The following is a 16,432-nucleotide window of genomic DNA, read 5'->3' as shown; positions in this document are numbered from 1 at the left end:
TTAAGCACATCATTGTATGGCTTCTCGTATGGAATGGCAGCTGAGCAAGAAGAAAAGGGCCCGGTTTGGACTGTTCCTGTTCGAAAACAAAGCCAAAAATACCTCACAGACATGCATACTGACTCATTCCACAAGCCTTGCTACTTTTTATCCTGGAATTTTCCTTGTATAATTTGTTATGCCCGTGAAACAAAATGTTATGAATAATAATAATATGAATATGAACAAAATGGCAAATTTCAGGTTTGTCTGAAATACACATACTGTTTCCTTTTTACTTGATACTTACTAGTGGACCTATACTCCTTCCAAAGAACCACCAGAGGATTGTTTTGAGTTGGAAGATACCTTCCAAGGTGGTTTTTAGGCGTGCGTTCTTTTAGAAGTTGTGCAAAAACATGGGCGATCCCTATTATGAACCCACTATCGTGGTTCATGATCAAGTTTCCTTTTGTAATTATAATTTAACGACCAAGTATCAGTTTTCATTGTGGGGTGCATGTTCATGTAGCCATCACTGTAACATGAATTTTGCTTAGTATGTACACCTATCATACATGTTACATGGAAACCAGGATACCTTACTAGTTGTTACACTGTAATAAAGGATTATTAGTACTTAGAGTACTTGGTTAGTTAATAGTAATATTGTCTACGTAGATATATTTGATGCATTACTGTTGTTGCATGGTAGGCTTTCATGGAAGAAATGAAATATGCTGTCCATCTCAGTCTTCCTGCTATCATGATGAAGTTGAAGACTATAAAGTGTGTGAATTTTGCTCGGTGTGTCTATCAGTTGTTGAACACCAGGATGTGTGCTTCGGTAAGAAGTCTTTACTGTGCATTTGTGTAGAGTGTATGTGTGCTTTGCCATGTGCTCGTACATGTGTGTTTGTATATGTGTTGAGCAATACACAGGTTCTAATAGTTCTTGCGCGATGAGAATTTTGAAGTGGAAGTCATCTGCAGTCAGTTTAGCCAATCAAATCACACTGTAATCTTTTGAATGTTGCTTTGGTGCCACTGCAGGTTAATCACTTGAACTGCTGCAGAGTTACTGTATGGCTTTGTGTGAACCTGATTGTTTTAGTGCTTACAGTCAGATGGAGAATAAAATAGTAAAAGCACGTCCTATGCTAAGATAGCTAATAACTTAAATATGCACAGATAGAGTTTTGAAACTATTCTAGAGCACAGGCTCCTTGTCAAAAGGGACTACATAGGTGTGGGTGTGGCCCACAAAAAACATCACCCAAAACCAGTTTCTCTGATGATGATGAGGCAGCCCAAACAAGCCTTCAGATTGACCCAAAGTGCTTTCAACAAGTTGCTACAGAATTTAAATTTAAATTATTTAACGGAATTTTCTACTGACTGACTGAGTAATTGATGCCTTCAGACAAGCGTAACTTGACAATGGCTAAGGGTATGGGGTTGATTTTTCACTGTTTGACATTGCTTCGGCCCAAGTGGTGCCTTTTGGTACTGCGGCCCAAGAGGTGCCGCAGTACTGTACGTACAATGCATTCTTCATGGACTTACCAGTGTCCTCCTATGTGTCCCATTCATCTTGGCTGGCAGTGAAAGGTGTCAATTTGGTGGTAGCACATGATGGCTTCCCGAAATCATCTGTATTTTTCATAGTGGCTACTTTGATTGCAGAGGTGATTTTCGAACTGTTCTTGATTCGTAATGCTGTGTAACAGTTGAACATAGCTGACAATGAAGCATAATTAATACTTCACTTTTCGGACGATCATTTGTAGCTGGGGGGTATGGTGCCATTTCTTTCTTTTGATGTGGTATGTGTGGGTTCACCAGTCATAATAATTTTATTTTAGAAGAAAGTTAACAAACAATTACACAAAAATTAGAATTTTCAACTAGAGTAGGGACCATAGCAAATTGATAAAACGTACTGAAACAACCCACTGCACTCAGAGTCAAGATACCATAATGGAAATGCACAGTAGGGATATAGCACTTCTTATTGTTTTACTGTGATTTAATATCGTGCACTACTCCAGTTTGTTTCAGTACTTTATCGATGTGCTATGGTCCCTACTCTAGTTAAAAATTGCAAATTTTTTTGTGCACTTGTTATATACACGTGACTTCCGCTTTAAAGTTCTTGTTTTGCAAGAACTATTAGAACCTGTGTACTCTGTACATGTGATGAAATATTTGATTGAGGTTATAATTTTGTGTAAGTTGTGATGTGCCACTGTCACAATGGGAAGAAAGGCCATATAGCACTACTGTCAGTGCTCAGGAATGTATTAACAAGGAAACAGAAGTAAAACTGCTGTATTTTCTTAGTTAAGTGGTGCACCTTTAATAGTCACCGCTTTTAAATAGTAGCCGCACTATGCTGTTAAAGGTAGAGCGTAAACACTGCCCTTGAATAAACACCATGGTTATTATTTGAATCTGTAGTCCTAGATTGTTTAAAGGATTTATCTTCTTTCCCTTGGGTTAGAAAGGTGAAGTACTGTATAAAACCCTGAAGTGTTATCAGTAATATTTTCAGTAAGGAAAGAGCACTAGCCGTTCTACATTGTGTGTATGAAGGCCATACTTTCATCTGCCTGTCATTTCATTCACCTGCCTGTCATTTCATTCACCTTTACTTTAATTTAATGAAAGTTATCTTTCCTACTATTAATTTAAAACTGATGTAGGGTCCTAGCGATAAAAAGTAGTTATATGAATGATACTAGCCATTACAACATGACCATGAGGCAAAATCCCTACTTTGGCAGTAACATGCCAATGTAGGGATCTATGTTGTAATAGCTACATCATTCATATACAGTGGAACCTCAGTTGTCTGGGACCAGGGGTGGTCCATACGTCTGAAAAGTCCATATCTCCGAAACTGTGTAAATTACCTTTGGTAAAAGTATCAGTATTCTTCAACTACTGTACCCCAGAGTCACTGTACTCTATTAGACTATGGTACACAGTGTATAAATCGCTTAATAACGTGACATGCTCATTTAGTCACCTACACATGCTCATTTGGTAACCTGCCCTCAAGCAAATGCAACTTTGTATGATAAATAATTATAACACGAAAGGCAGTACTTGATAATACTATAATACTCTTCTTCTCCGTGTTCCGCAAATAATTCTGGACAAATAGTAGACCAAGTGGCATATCTACTGCAGCTCTAGCCGTTACTCTGGTTACCGGCTGAATAATTATTTTGTGGGCACTGTAAGGACTTCAGGTAGAAACTGTTCCACTATTCTGCATTGCTCTTTCACCCTACACTCATGCCCTGGCTATAAAGGTATGTACAGTACCATAGTCTAAATAAGTTAGACACTGCAACCAATGGGAACTAAGAGATTTAGTAACCTCTCAGGCCCGTAGTAGTGCACTCGCTGTGCTTGGGACGCTACAGCCTCAGGCCATTGGGGTTACTAAATTGCTTAGTTCCCTTGGTCTTGGTTTCTAACTATTATATAGAGCAGTCATTTCCGTAGTTCAGTTGACTGAGAATCCAGATAAGCGGTTTCCAAAAGCTTTTGGAGCAAAAATGTCGTGAAAATGGTGGTGATAAAAAGGTGTGTAAGCGAAAGTTTGGTCCAATTATTTAATTATAGGGAACTCTTGGACATCATACAAGGCTTAGTCAAGGTTCATACTCTTCTGTACCAATACTGCTGCAAAGTCATGCATGTCACCTTAAGATCTACACTGCAATTATAGTTCTTAAGTAAAATATCTGCTTAAAAGTCAACTTTTAAACTGATATCTGACATTGCTAATATACTGATGGTGATATTGTTTATATCGGTACACCTCTATTCATAGCTATTTTAAGTAGTACAGAAAAACAACAACACATCATTATAAGCTTTTGTGTTGGTTTCTGTGCTTTATTATGCACCCATGACCAATTCTTCTGCATGCTCATGTCGTTACACTCATGGTCAGCCTCAGTAACACCTTAATTGTCATTATTTATGTACGTAGGTTATCCACAATCAAAATTCATATGAGCTATGTTCATAAGTTTTAAACAAGTCAGTATATAATTGAAAGTCCATTTCAATCATTAAAACTGTACACTCGTGAAGCATGACAGATGTTTTCCATACTTTAAAGTGAGCCAAGTGGAACATGTTGGATGTAACATGTGCACTTACATACACACTCGTTCTCAGGCCTGCAGCCCTCATGCTTGTGTACATATATATCAGGCAAATCACTTGTGTCCATGTTACAACTCTTTCATGTCATGTTAATGTGATTGTTGCTACAGATACTAGTAGAGTAGTCATTTGTATTTGTAAATTATAGATTTGGATTCAGGTTCCTATGATGTCTCCAAAAAACTGTACAGACTATATCAATACTGTCAAAGATGAAGAACAGGTAAAAAAGTTCTCCCAAATCAGTGATATGCCCATGTGTATTATTCTATAGGCTGAGGATACATGGGAGTGGTGGAATATATTTCGTTCACTTTGTGATAATCACAAGATGCTTGGACTTGGTAAGGTTTTGCCCATACATATTACTTCTGTGCAATTTTTTTGTGTTAAAAAATGCAGTGTGCTATGAAGAGTTCATACCATAAACACATTAAACAAACTGTATGTTCTATTAGAGTAATTGTTGCTGTGCTGCTTCAACATCAGTGTGAGATTAATTCACTAGTTGTGTGCTATAATGATTCATTTATAAAATACCTGACAATTTGCAATGATCTTATGAGTACGATAATTAGATTTTTAACATGTCGTGACTTGGAGAGACTCTCATAGTCTACATGTAATTGACAAAATGTTATTTGTAATTAGTATTTTAAATAATTGTTAATTTAATGAAGCAGAGATCTATGCAATGAAGAGTGGTGAAGCAAGAGATGAATGATGGTATTACAATATAGCTCGTTGGGAAGTTCCTGCTTTGGCATTGAACAAAATAATTGTTATAGCTAATGTGCCAATTAAAAAGTAGGGACTTTCATGCAGAGCTATGCTGTAATACCATCATTCATCTCTTGTTTCACTACTTTTTATTGCATAGATCCCTACTTCATCCATTTTAAATTAACAATTTTATTTAAGATACTAGTTTTTTGTTGTTGCACAACTAGTTACAGTGCAACTTAAATTGTGACTGTTCTATTAGAATATCACACATGACTGTTATATTAGAGTGGCTGTTGTATTAGAGTATCGCGAGTCAGCCAAGGGGTGTGCAGCTAGCTAGACCATTAAGGGGTGTGGGTCATTTTGTTTAATGTTAAGTAAATACTGTAGCTAGATTGTTAAGAGGTGTGGTATCTGTACTCTCGCTAATATTAGTCCACCTAGATTTTTATTTGATTGGTGTGGTCGTGAACCTATCGCGAACAGGATCCCAATCGTGAAGTTGCAGATATCTAGCTAGTATACCTCTTATATACAAGTACACAGAAAAATTTGTAATTTTCAACTAGAGTAGGGACCATAACACATCGATAAAAAGTACTGAAACAAGCTGGAGTAGTGCATGATATTAAATCACAGTAAAACAATAAGAAGTGTTATATCCCTACTGTGCTACAAGATACCATAACAGAAATGCTCAGTAGGGATATAACATTTCTTATTGTTTTAATATCGTGTACTACTCCAGCTTGTTTCAGTACTTTTTATCAATTTGCTATGCTCCCTACTCTAGTTGAAAATAAATTTTTATGTGTACTTGACTTTTTTTTGTAAATAATTATTATGACTGGTGAACCCACGCATACCGTATCTGAAATGGCACCGCCCACCCCAATTATTGTCTGAAAAGTGAAGTATCCATTACACTTTGTTGTCAGCTATGTTCAACCTGTTACGCAGCATTTCAAATCAAGAACTGTTCGAAAAACACCTCTACAATCCATGCATACTGAAAGAAAGAAATGGTGCCATGCGTCCCAGTTATATCAGTTATCATCTGAGAAGTGAAGTATCCATTATGCTTCATTGTTGGCTATGTTCAACTTGTTACACAGCAGTACAAATCAAGAACTGTTCGAAAAGCACTTCTGTCTGCTATCAAAATAGCCACCGTGACAAATACGGACAATTCCGTTACGAACGGAAGTCATCACGTGCTATCGCCAAATCAACACTTTTTGCTATCAGCAAAGATGAATGGGACACAAAGGAGGACACTGGAAAGTCCATGAAGAATGTATTGTACATACTGTGGTATGCCAAAGGCACCTGTAGGGCCAAAGCAATGTTGAATAGTAAAAAAAATCAAGCCCGTAGCCTTAGCTGTTATCGAGTTACGCTTGTCTGACGGCATCAGTCAGTAGAAAATTCCGTTAAATAATTTTTTTTAAAATCTGTAGCAACTTGTTGAAAGCATTTTAGGTTGATCTGAAAGTTTATTTGGGCTTAGTTTTACCTAACCAATACTGGCTCATCGTCATCAGGGGAAATCGAGACTGTTTTTGTGGTGATATTATTTCGCTACTCCTTTGTGGCCCCTGCTATACAGTACTATCGTACTGTATGATAGTAGCGCCAGAACTGAAACGCTTCTGAAATCCAGCTCTGAAATAATTCTGTGGTGTCTAAATATGCTGCTGAAAGAAAGTGTTGATATGGAAAATTAACACCTTGATATGATTTTGTTGGATGAAGAAGACAAGCAGCCTGATTGAAAATACGAGGTGTAGAGGGCCTGCATTCATCGGAACTCCAAAAAGCACATCCCACTGGTGAGTTTGTTATTGTGACATGAAATAGTGTCCGTGCGCTACTTCATTTGGCTTCTAGCCTTGTGACTATGCTTGCAACTGTGGTCAGTCAGTCAGACAGTGAGACAAAAATTCAAGTTTTGGGAAATTTTTAAAATTCTATATCTGGCAATCTATAAGTGTTTTGTTATGCTGTATTATATATATGGACTATTACTATCCATAAAGGTGATTTTCTTTGAGTAATGATGTCTCTAGGATGATTTTCAAAGGTGGAATTTTGGGTGGCACTCAAAATTTTTGTGTGATCCCTACTTAAACGGTATTTAGTCCTGGGCGATGCTGAAAATAAGGCTATTCGATATATTGACAAGCTTATATTCTCGATGTGATTAAATATTGAGTATAATTAGATTTGTCAAGCAGTGAGACTAGTAACATTACATAGCACATTGCATCATATCAAGAGTAAATAATAGTCAATATTTACTCTTGATCATATTATATCATAGAATGTGAAATGGTGCCAGACAACAGCTGAATTTGCCCATAATCGAATTACCTTTCCTTGTAGATATATAGCAACTGCGGGAAACACAACCACTAGCCAGGTGATATAGACGATATTGGCGATTATATTGTCTAGACGATATTATTGTGGCTCTATAATTTACCTCTATACGATATATTGTGTAGTCAGTGTTTGGCAAGTTACTTTTAAAAGTAACTAGTTACATATTACATATTACTTGCAGCTGAACTATTTAGTTACAGTTACATATTACCCATAAAATAAAGTAACTGTAATAATATTACATATTATATTACTTTGTGTCAATAGCCTTAAGCTGTCACGTGTGAAACTACCACCTTATCACGTGACACGATTGCGTTGTTGGACAATGTGCAAGTCTTGATATAAGTAAGTAGCTGGTGAATAAGCCTCACTTAGTAGGCTTCATTACTTCATTGTGGCTAGGCGTTACTCAGTGGGTTACTAACGAGATTAGTAACTTCGTTACTTTTAGTAATAATATTACGTAATATTAGATTTGTTACAGTAACTATATTACTTAGGTAACACGTTATATTTGCAAGTAAAGTAACATTACCTGTTTTTGTAGCGTATTTCGTTATATTACTTTGTTACCACAAAAGTAATAATATTACGTAATGCGTTACATAAGTAGCGCGTTAGTCCCAACACTTTGTGTAGTTCAATATCACAATATATTGAAATATTGCCCAGCTCTAACGGTACTACTGTACCATTTGATACATAGTGTAGTACAGTAGTGCTGTATTAGAGGTGTGGGCTTTCTTGTTCCAAAACCAGCCTCACTTTTCTTTCACAACAGCTTTCCTTCCGACAAATTTCTATGTAAATTTAAAATCTCCCATTTACTGTACAACTGAATTTTCAACTAACTAGCTAACTGATGCCAAGCATAAGTTGACTGTGTGGTTAATTCTATGGCTTGACTTTTTCACTGTTTGATGCTCACATCATTGTTTTGGTTTTGTATCAATATACACAAACGACATAATGTGAAGCTGGTATCCATCACTTTCTGAACAAGTGTAAGGAAAAGTGGAAATTTTATATTTGAGTAGGGATCTTAGAAAACAGCAATGAAACAAGGGAGGTCATCAACTAAGAGTAGCGATGGTGTAGTACTATGCCATATCATACAGTATTATTAACTCTTGATAGTACTGTATAGTAGGGACGATGAAGGTGTGGGCATGGTCCACAAAGAAAAATCTACCCAAAATCATCTTCAGAAATCCTTCACAGCTATTTCACAGTATTGGTCAGGTATAAACAAGCCCAAGTGTGTCTTCAGAATGACCCGAAACGTTTCCGATGAGGTGCTACGAAATAAAAAAATTATTTTAGCAAATTTTCTACTGCCTCACTGCCTGCCTCACTGCCTGCCTCACTGATGTGTTCAGTCAAGCGTAGCGGAAAGCTGGCTACAGCTACAGCTTTGCTTCTTTAGCAGAAACACTTCAAATTTTGTGGAGAAAAAACCTTTCACAATATTAAATACCTACGATGTGTGCGCTACTGTCTTATTGTTTTATCTTTGATCCTTCTTTATCGTGGCCATCTCTCATGGGTACGGCTTCCATCAAAGCACACCACAGTGCCCCAACATATTGGAGTAAACATGTAGCATAATTGAAGCAAGCATGTGATTTTAATGTTGGGATGCACCTCGGGATATGGTTCTGCCTGTACAACATCGCCACTACACGCGTAAGGATTAGAGTGTGTTTGCTTTGGCTCGAAGGTGGTTTCTTTTCCAAGTTTAAAAACCAGTTGTATATGGCGCCTCTCTACAGACTCTATGGGTAGCTTCCCCAGAGCACTTTTCAGGTGTACTACAACTGAAAAACACTGTAGTAGGCCTCATAGACTTGCGTATTTCGTCGTATAGAAAGTGGGCGTGACCCATTCTTACGTGAACTAAAAGTAAGAGCAGCCCTGAGGCTTTGTTGAGGGAATTAGTGGAAAATAATACTGTAGACACACTATAAAACAATTGAAAAGATACTTCTGTGGGTAATGTGTTGTTTAAAGCGATTTGTTAAAAATCCGCATCCTTAGGAATGTTTAGCTGTGTATTTCGAAAATTGCAGGGGGGGGTGAATATCTAAATACGGTTATTGAATAAAAATTTACAAAAAAAAGTACACAAACAAGTGCAAGAAAAAATTTGGAATTTTCCATACGAGTAGGGACTGCAGCAATAAAAAGCACTGAAACAAGCCGCTGAGACAAAACACAACTGAATGATTGCATTTTAATCCCTATTTTAGCCTGCTATGATGTATGGTTAAAGTAGGGATTAAAATGCAATCATTCAGTTGTGTTTTGTCTCAGCGGCTTGTTTCAGTGCTTTTTATTGCTGCAGTCCCTACTCATATGGAAAATTCCTAATTTTTTCTTGCACTTGTAGGAATTACATTTCAGAAGGCTCGGTTTCCATGTAATAGTTGTATCATATGGGTGTACATATGAGCGTGGGTGTACATATCAGGCAAATCACGAGGGCACGTGATACAACTGATATGTACCATGTAGGCTAATAGCCTACTGTGGTGGGCGACTAATCAGCCAAGCCAATACGAGGCAACCCGCTGAAATTATTATATAGAGAGTCTTGTAAAATTCGATTATGGGTCAGCAGCAAGTAACGTTGCAGTTACGTTTGTTAACATAAACGGGAAAATCCTATGAATATCACGGAAACACTCAATTTTGCGATTTAACAAGTGTTTCAAAGTTGCTACATTGTTTAATCACTGTTTACAATGTTTTCTAAACATCCAAAGGGGTAAGCTTCGCTGTAGAGTGGTTACCTCGTGATATACAAAAAGGGGGCATGGTACATAATCAAACACGCGGACACGCGATTGTAAATTAACCATGACACTAGTTCTCACCTTAAACTTCTGTTTGTCAACTCATAGGGTGGTAAGGGTGTCGAATCGCCTTCGTATGAGTGCTGTAGAATGCAAAATCAGGTTCATGGTTTTTATCACGTAAGTAATAATAAACTCCCACTATCGAATACTGCCAGGATTCTTATAAAAACAAAAAACATTACCTCAGCCATGGTTTATTTTAAATGTACCATGGCCAGCCAGGGTTTATAAGATATGTACCTTGGAATTTGGCTTAGAAGTTAGATGGTTTCATGGTACATATCAACATGTAATACTAATTACAGTGACATGTGACAGCCATTTGAAGTACACGTGACAAAAATAGTGGTCATAATACGTCATCATCCTGTTCAAGTATATAAATGCCACATGTCTCCACTTGACCGGGTTTTTTCTTTGGCTTTGACAGCAAGTTATTTCTCCACGGATTGACCGACATCGACGACATGACTGAGACTAATGCGATTACTGAATGACTTTTTCAAGAACTGCTGACTAGCGTGAAGACACTTCAGGTCGATGTGGCGGCACTGAAAAGCAGCGGGTGGGGCCACTGGTGGCAACAACCCGCTGACCGAAAAGTCCAGTCATGCCACTCTTATCAGAGAATAGTAATAAAACAGGTGGCAATCCTCGAAAGAGGCAACGATCTGTATGAGTCAGACTTGTCTGACAATGAAAACCCTGGCAGTGATGATGATGGTGATAACACCTTCAAACTTTCTGAAGAGGGCGACGCCTGTATTGAGGCAGCCTTTAAGACTAGAATGAATGACACTACCAGAACTAAGAAAAAGGTGAAGCTCAAGCTTCCTGACTGTAAGTGGCTGAAACCACCTCAGCTAGACAGTTTCATCATTCCCAAGGGTGTTGTCAGAGTTGATGCTGCCGCTCAGAAGACTCACAAACTCTGGCTGGAGGCAATACTCCACTGACAGCAATTATTAAGAAAGTGGATGCAGGTGATATAGACCAGGCTGAGGCCATCCAGGGAATAAGAGCTGCCCTGGTATTGTTGGGAAACGCTTCCCAACATTAAATACCATCAAAGGAGGAAAGCAGTGCTACAACACCTCAACCCTCAACTAAAGTCGCTAGTAAAAGATGAGGACTTTGCTACCATAGCCCTTCCTGTTTGGACCAAATTTTTTGGTGAGATTGCTAAAGAGCGATTGGAAGCTGTAGCCCTAATATAGAAGACATAGACCAAGACAACCCAAACTTTCAAAAGCGCCACCCCCAGAAACAGAGCTGCCGGGGTGGCAGCAAAGGAAATAAGTGGTCCCAGCAGAAGGGGAAGCTGGTAGGCTGTGCATTCAAAAGCAGCAGGAGCTGGAAAGAAATGACTAAAGACTCATGTAGTAGGCAATTTTTTAAATGTGCAAAATACAATTACTCTTACACCAGTGTCAGGGTCCTGTTCAACACCTTGGGGTGTTAGTGCACAGCATGAGTCATACAGTCTATCGCACTCTCTCAAGGAGGACGTTCTTCCACAGACAGAATTGGGCAATCTTGACACAGGACAACTGGGTCCTGCAAACAGTACAAGGGTATTTAATAGACTTACCCACAGCCGACACCAGTCATATCAGCCACCCCCAATAGGACAAACATGCCCTTGTTACTTTGGAGGTACAAGAACTATTGAAAGGGGCAGTAGTGGAATCTTTGCATGCACAGAGAGCTTTATCTCCCATATATTTCTGGTCGAAAAGGAGGGAGGGGGACAACGTCCAGTAATAAATCTGAAGACTCTAAATCAGTTTGTGCAGGTGAAGCACTTCAAGATGGAGGGTCTATATTTCCTACCAGATCTGTTACAACAAGAGGATTGAATGATCAAAATGGATCTAAAAGATGCCTATTTCCAAATTCTCATACACCCGAGTCACCAGCGCTACCTCCAGTTTGTCTGTGTAGGGAAACGCTACAAGTTTCTGAGTCTCCACTTTGGCATGTCATCTGCACCACGAGTGTAATTACCAAAACCTTGAAACCAGTGGTGGGCCTGTTAAGGCAGATGGGCTTGCGCCTGAAAGTATATCTGAACGACCAACTAGAGGTAATGGCACCACTATTATACAGGTTGTTCGAGTCCTTGGGGCTGATGATGAACACACAGAAATCCCTGCTAGCCCCAACTCAGCTAATAGAATTTCTGGGGTTTCAAGTCAATTCAACACATTGACAATTATCTTGCCATCGGAGAAGGGCAGAAAGGTACATCAGAGGCAATGAAACTCCTAAAATCACTAACAATCTCAGCAAGGGAACTTGTAATGTTCATAGGGAAAGCTGTAACAATATCCACAGCTGTCAAACAAGCTCCACTACATTACAGAGCTCTACAGAAGGCACTCAACTCGGTGATTCTTGAGAGCAACTCCCTGGGATACTCAGACAAGTACGATTCTCAAATAACTCTGATCAGCGAGATGATCAGGGATCTGAATTGGTGATAAACACTAGACAGACAGATTATGGAAGCACCAATCTATCCCTCACAACCTGTGATGCTCATAGAATCAGATGCCTCACACCAGGGGTGGGGAGCGAAGTGTGGGGACACCAGTACAGGGGGGAGTTGGTCAATACAGGAAGCAACCAGCACATCAACTTCCTGGAGCTTTCAGCAGCCTTTCTGGCCCTCAAAACCTTTACCACAAACCAAACAGGCATTGTCCTTCTGAAAATGGACAGCATCTCTGCAGTGAGTTATATCAACCAGAGGGGAGGTACGCACTCATTTCAACTGTGCAACGTAGCTCTGGAAATATGGGAATGGTGTCTCCAGAGATGGATATCACTACAAGCAGAGCACCTACCTGGCATTCTCAACAAGGTGGCAGACATGGAATCCAGGGTAATCTGTATTCCAACAAATTCAGCAATCAGTGGGTCCTCTCCAAATAGATTTATTTGTGTCACGGCTAACCAAACAGCTACCCCGCTTCTACAGCTGGAAGCCAGACCTGGAAGCAGAAGCAATAGATTCCTTCACACAAATCTGGACTCAAGCAAGGGGTTATGCCAATCCCCCATGGTGCCTGATTTCTTGTTGTCTGAGTCAGATAAAGAGACAACAAGCCAGAGTAGTTCTGGTGACACCACTCTGGCCATATCAATCATGGTTTCGTCTGCTTCTTGAAATGCTGGAGGAGTATTCCCGCCAACTTCCAAGCATCCCAGATCTAATCTTGAACCCAACCAAACAGGGAGTGCCAAAACTGGTTGCATGGCCCATCTCAGGGAATCCTTTGCTTCACAAGGAATTTCTACACAGGCTTCAGACTTGTTGCTCTCCTCATGGAGAGACAAAACCAACAGTAGTTACAACTCACAGTTTTGCAAAGTGGGGTAGTTGATGTGAGCAAAGGAATAGAAATCCCATTGCTGGACCTGTAGAAGATGTAGTTAATTTTCTAGCAGAGCTTTTTAAAACCCAGGAATACCAATATAGGTCTCTGAATGCATACCGTTCAGCTATATCATCAGTCCATGAGAGAGTGGAAGGGCAGAGTATAGGACAACGCTCACTAGTTTGCAGGGTAATGAAAGGGAAAAGCTATCTAGTACTCTCATTTTTGGGATGTTGGGTCAGTATTGCGCTTCATTAAGCAGTTGGGAAAAAATAACACACAGTCTCTAAAGTGGATGTCAATTAAAGCAGCCATGCTTATGGCTCACACTCGCCCTTCCAGATCAGCTGATCTGTCCAAATTGGACATTTGATCCCGGACATACACATCTAAAGGAGCAATATTCCGACCTGTACGCTTGGCAAAGCAGAGTCACTCAGTGAAGCCAGTAAAGGAGTTTTTCTTCCCTTCCTATGTAATGGATAAATTATTGTGTCCAGTGAGGGCTCTGAAAACATTTGAGGAATGTACAGAAGCTTGCAGGTACTACAGTGTACATGCCCTGAGCCATTCTTAAATTACATTTCGGAAGGCTCAGTTTCCATATCAACATGCAAGTTTGAAGTGCTAGCAGATGACAGGACAGTTGACCCAAACGTTGTTTTGTCCTGTTTTCTCGGTGGTAGAATAGTTGGAAGGTGCTTTTGTTGGACCAATCTGCTGCATTGAGGATGTCTGCTGTTGTGAGACACGACCAAGCAGCTGTTGAACATGCTGTTCCTCTAACTGAATGAGCTTTAAAAGTGTTAGTATCAATGCCTGCTTCTTGGAGGCAGGGTCGTAACCACCTAGCAACTAGTAACTGGTTCATGTTTTCCAATCCATGACAAAAACAGATAGTTGGATTTTTCAGATCTGAAAGAAGTTTATAATTACATGAAGAAGGTGAAGTTGAAATATCAACATGTCCCACCCTGGGTCCCCCCTGCACGTATATCTTAACTTGTATGTATTTGTTTCTTTTTCCTCAAGTGTAGATTGAGTCTGCTGCATATTCACACTGATCTATTAGTGACCACACCTCATACTTGCATGGTTCACACATTCACGGAGTCAGCATCTACAAAGAGCTGGTCAAGTGGAGACATGTGGCATTTATATACTTGAACAGGATGATGACGTATTATGAATACTCTTTTTGTCAAGTGTGCTTCAAAATGGCTACCGTAATTAGTCAATTACATGTAGATAGTATTTCAACTTCACCTTCCTCATCTAATTATAAATAGCTTGCAGGCACTGCATGCCCTGAGCCATTCTTAAATCATGGGGCAAGGCATGGAATTTTCATTACAATATGAAACCTTGAGAATTTATGATTACTGTTGCTGTGGCTACAACACATACATGTATGTATATTTAACACAATTTGATAATTGGTATGATTGATTTAAATATACACAATTCTTACAAATCATGTAGCACTTGAAGTGAGCAAAGATTTACCACCAGAAAATGAACTAGACCGCTGGCTTGGTGAGCCTATTAAAGTTGGAATTCTTTCTACCGATATATTTTTGCTTAACAAAAAAGGTATGTGCTTATTAGTGATGTGTATATTGATCATGTTCATATAGCACTTTGAATTATTTTCAGGGTACCCTGTCCTCCCTAAAGCTCATCAAGTGTTTATTACCAAATTGTTCAAGGTCAGCATGTATAGATTGAAGAAACACATATTATGGTTATTTTGAGATTACAATGCTGGTGTCTTCCATTTGACCTAGTATGGACAGCAGTAAGCTTACAATTTGTTTGTTTTGCACTAATGCTGTGAAACTTTGTTAATAGGGCAACCTCAAATTTTACAGTACAACTAGAAGGAAAAATTAGGAATTTCAAGTGTAAGGAAAAATTTAGAATTTAGGGATCATATAAATAAAAAGTAGTGAAACAAGGGAGGTTGCATGCCTACACCTGAAGATACAGTAGCTAGTAACTGTAGTATCAGACTTGGGTCTGTTAGAGTCTCCACTGGAGGGATGTTCTGTTTCAGTGGAACTGTCACTGACTAGATTCAAGTGCCTACTCAAATGTTCCTGTGTCTGTTGCAACTTGATAACATTGTGGTGTTGATGGTTAACTGTTCTGTTGATCAGTAATCCACACATGGTCTCCTGGTAACAGGGACTTACATAACTCTCTGGCTCTGTGGTGATCATATTAACTTGACCTTTTATGGTATTCTTCTCTTTCTCTTCAGAGCGGACTAGTTAGGGATAGCTGGTTTCAACTGTGGGGGAGAGGGAACTGATGAATGCAGTTGTCTGTTTACAAGGAGTTCACTGGGCGGTAACAGCATTCTGTTGGAGTGATTCTGTATGCAAGCAGTGCTGCATAGGGGTCTTTAGACTTACTGAGAAGATTCTTAATCAATTATCGTCTGAAAAGTGAAGTATCCATTTTGCTTCATTGTCGGCTATGTTCAACCTGTTACACAGCAGTACAAATCAAGAACTGTTCGAAAAGCACTTCTGTCTGCTATCAAAATAGCCACCGTGACAAATACGGACAATTTCCATTACAAAGGAAGCCATCACGTGCTATCGCCAAATCAACACTTTTCGCTATCAGCAAAGATGAATGGGAGACAAAGGAGGACACTGGTAAGTCCATGAAGAATGCATTGTACATACTGTAGTATGCCAAAGGCACCTGTCGGGCCAAAACAACGTCGAATAGTGAAAAAATCAAGCCCATAGCCTTAGCTGTTATCGAGTTACGCTTGTCTGACGGCATCAGTCAGTAGAGAATTCCGTTAAATAATTAAAAAAATATATCTGTAGCAACTTGTTGAAAGCATTTTAGGTTGATCTGAAAGTTTATTTGGGCTTAGTTTTACCTAACCAA

General features: G+C 39.2%; 1 protein-coding gene across 2 annotated transcripts in view; it reads left to right on the top strand.

The window, feature by feature from the left end:
• LOC136239608 (protein arginine N-methyltransferase 5-like) overlaps window positions 1–16,432 on the top strand; it is a 69,548-nt gene that overhangs the window by 23,026 nt on the left and 30,090 nt on the right. For both annotated transcript variants that reach the window (XM_066030373.1, XM_066030372.1), the window contains exons 4-8: window positions 695–826; window positions 4,316–4,390; window positions 4,442–4,511; window positions 15,005–15,115; window positions 15,179–15,231. In XM_066030373.1, coding sequence (XP_065886445.1) covers window positions 695–826; window positions 4,316–4,390; window positions 4,442–4,511; window positions 15,005–15,115; window positions 15,179–15,231 — 441 coding nt within the window. The remainder of the gene's footprint in view (window positions 1–694; window positions 827–4,315; window positions 4,391–4,441; window positions 4,512–15,004; window positions 15,116–15,178; window positions 15,232–16,432) is intronic.

This window comes from Dysidea avara, chromosome 11, assembly GCF_963678975.1.
Source record: "Dysidea avara chromosome 11, odDysAvar1.4, whole genome shotgun sequence".
Taxonomy (NCBI): Eukaryota; Metazoa; Porifera; class Demospongiae; order Dictyoceratida; family Dysideidae; genus Dysidea; species Dysidea avara.
The sequence above is the reverse complement of the archived record's forward strand: the minus strand, read 5'-3'. Positions and strand labels throughout refer to the sequence as shown.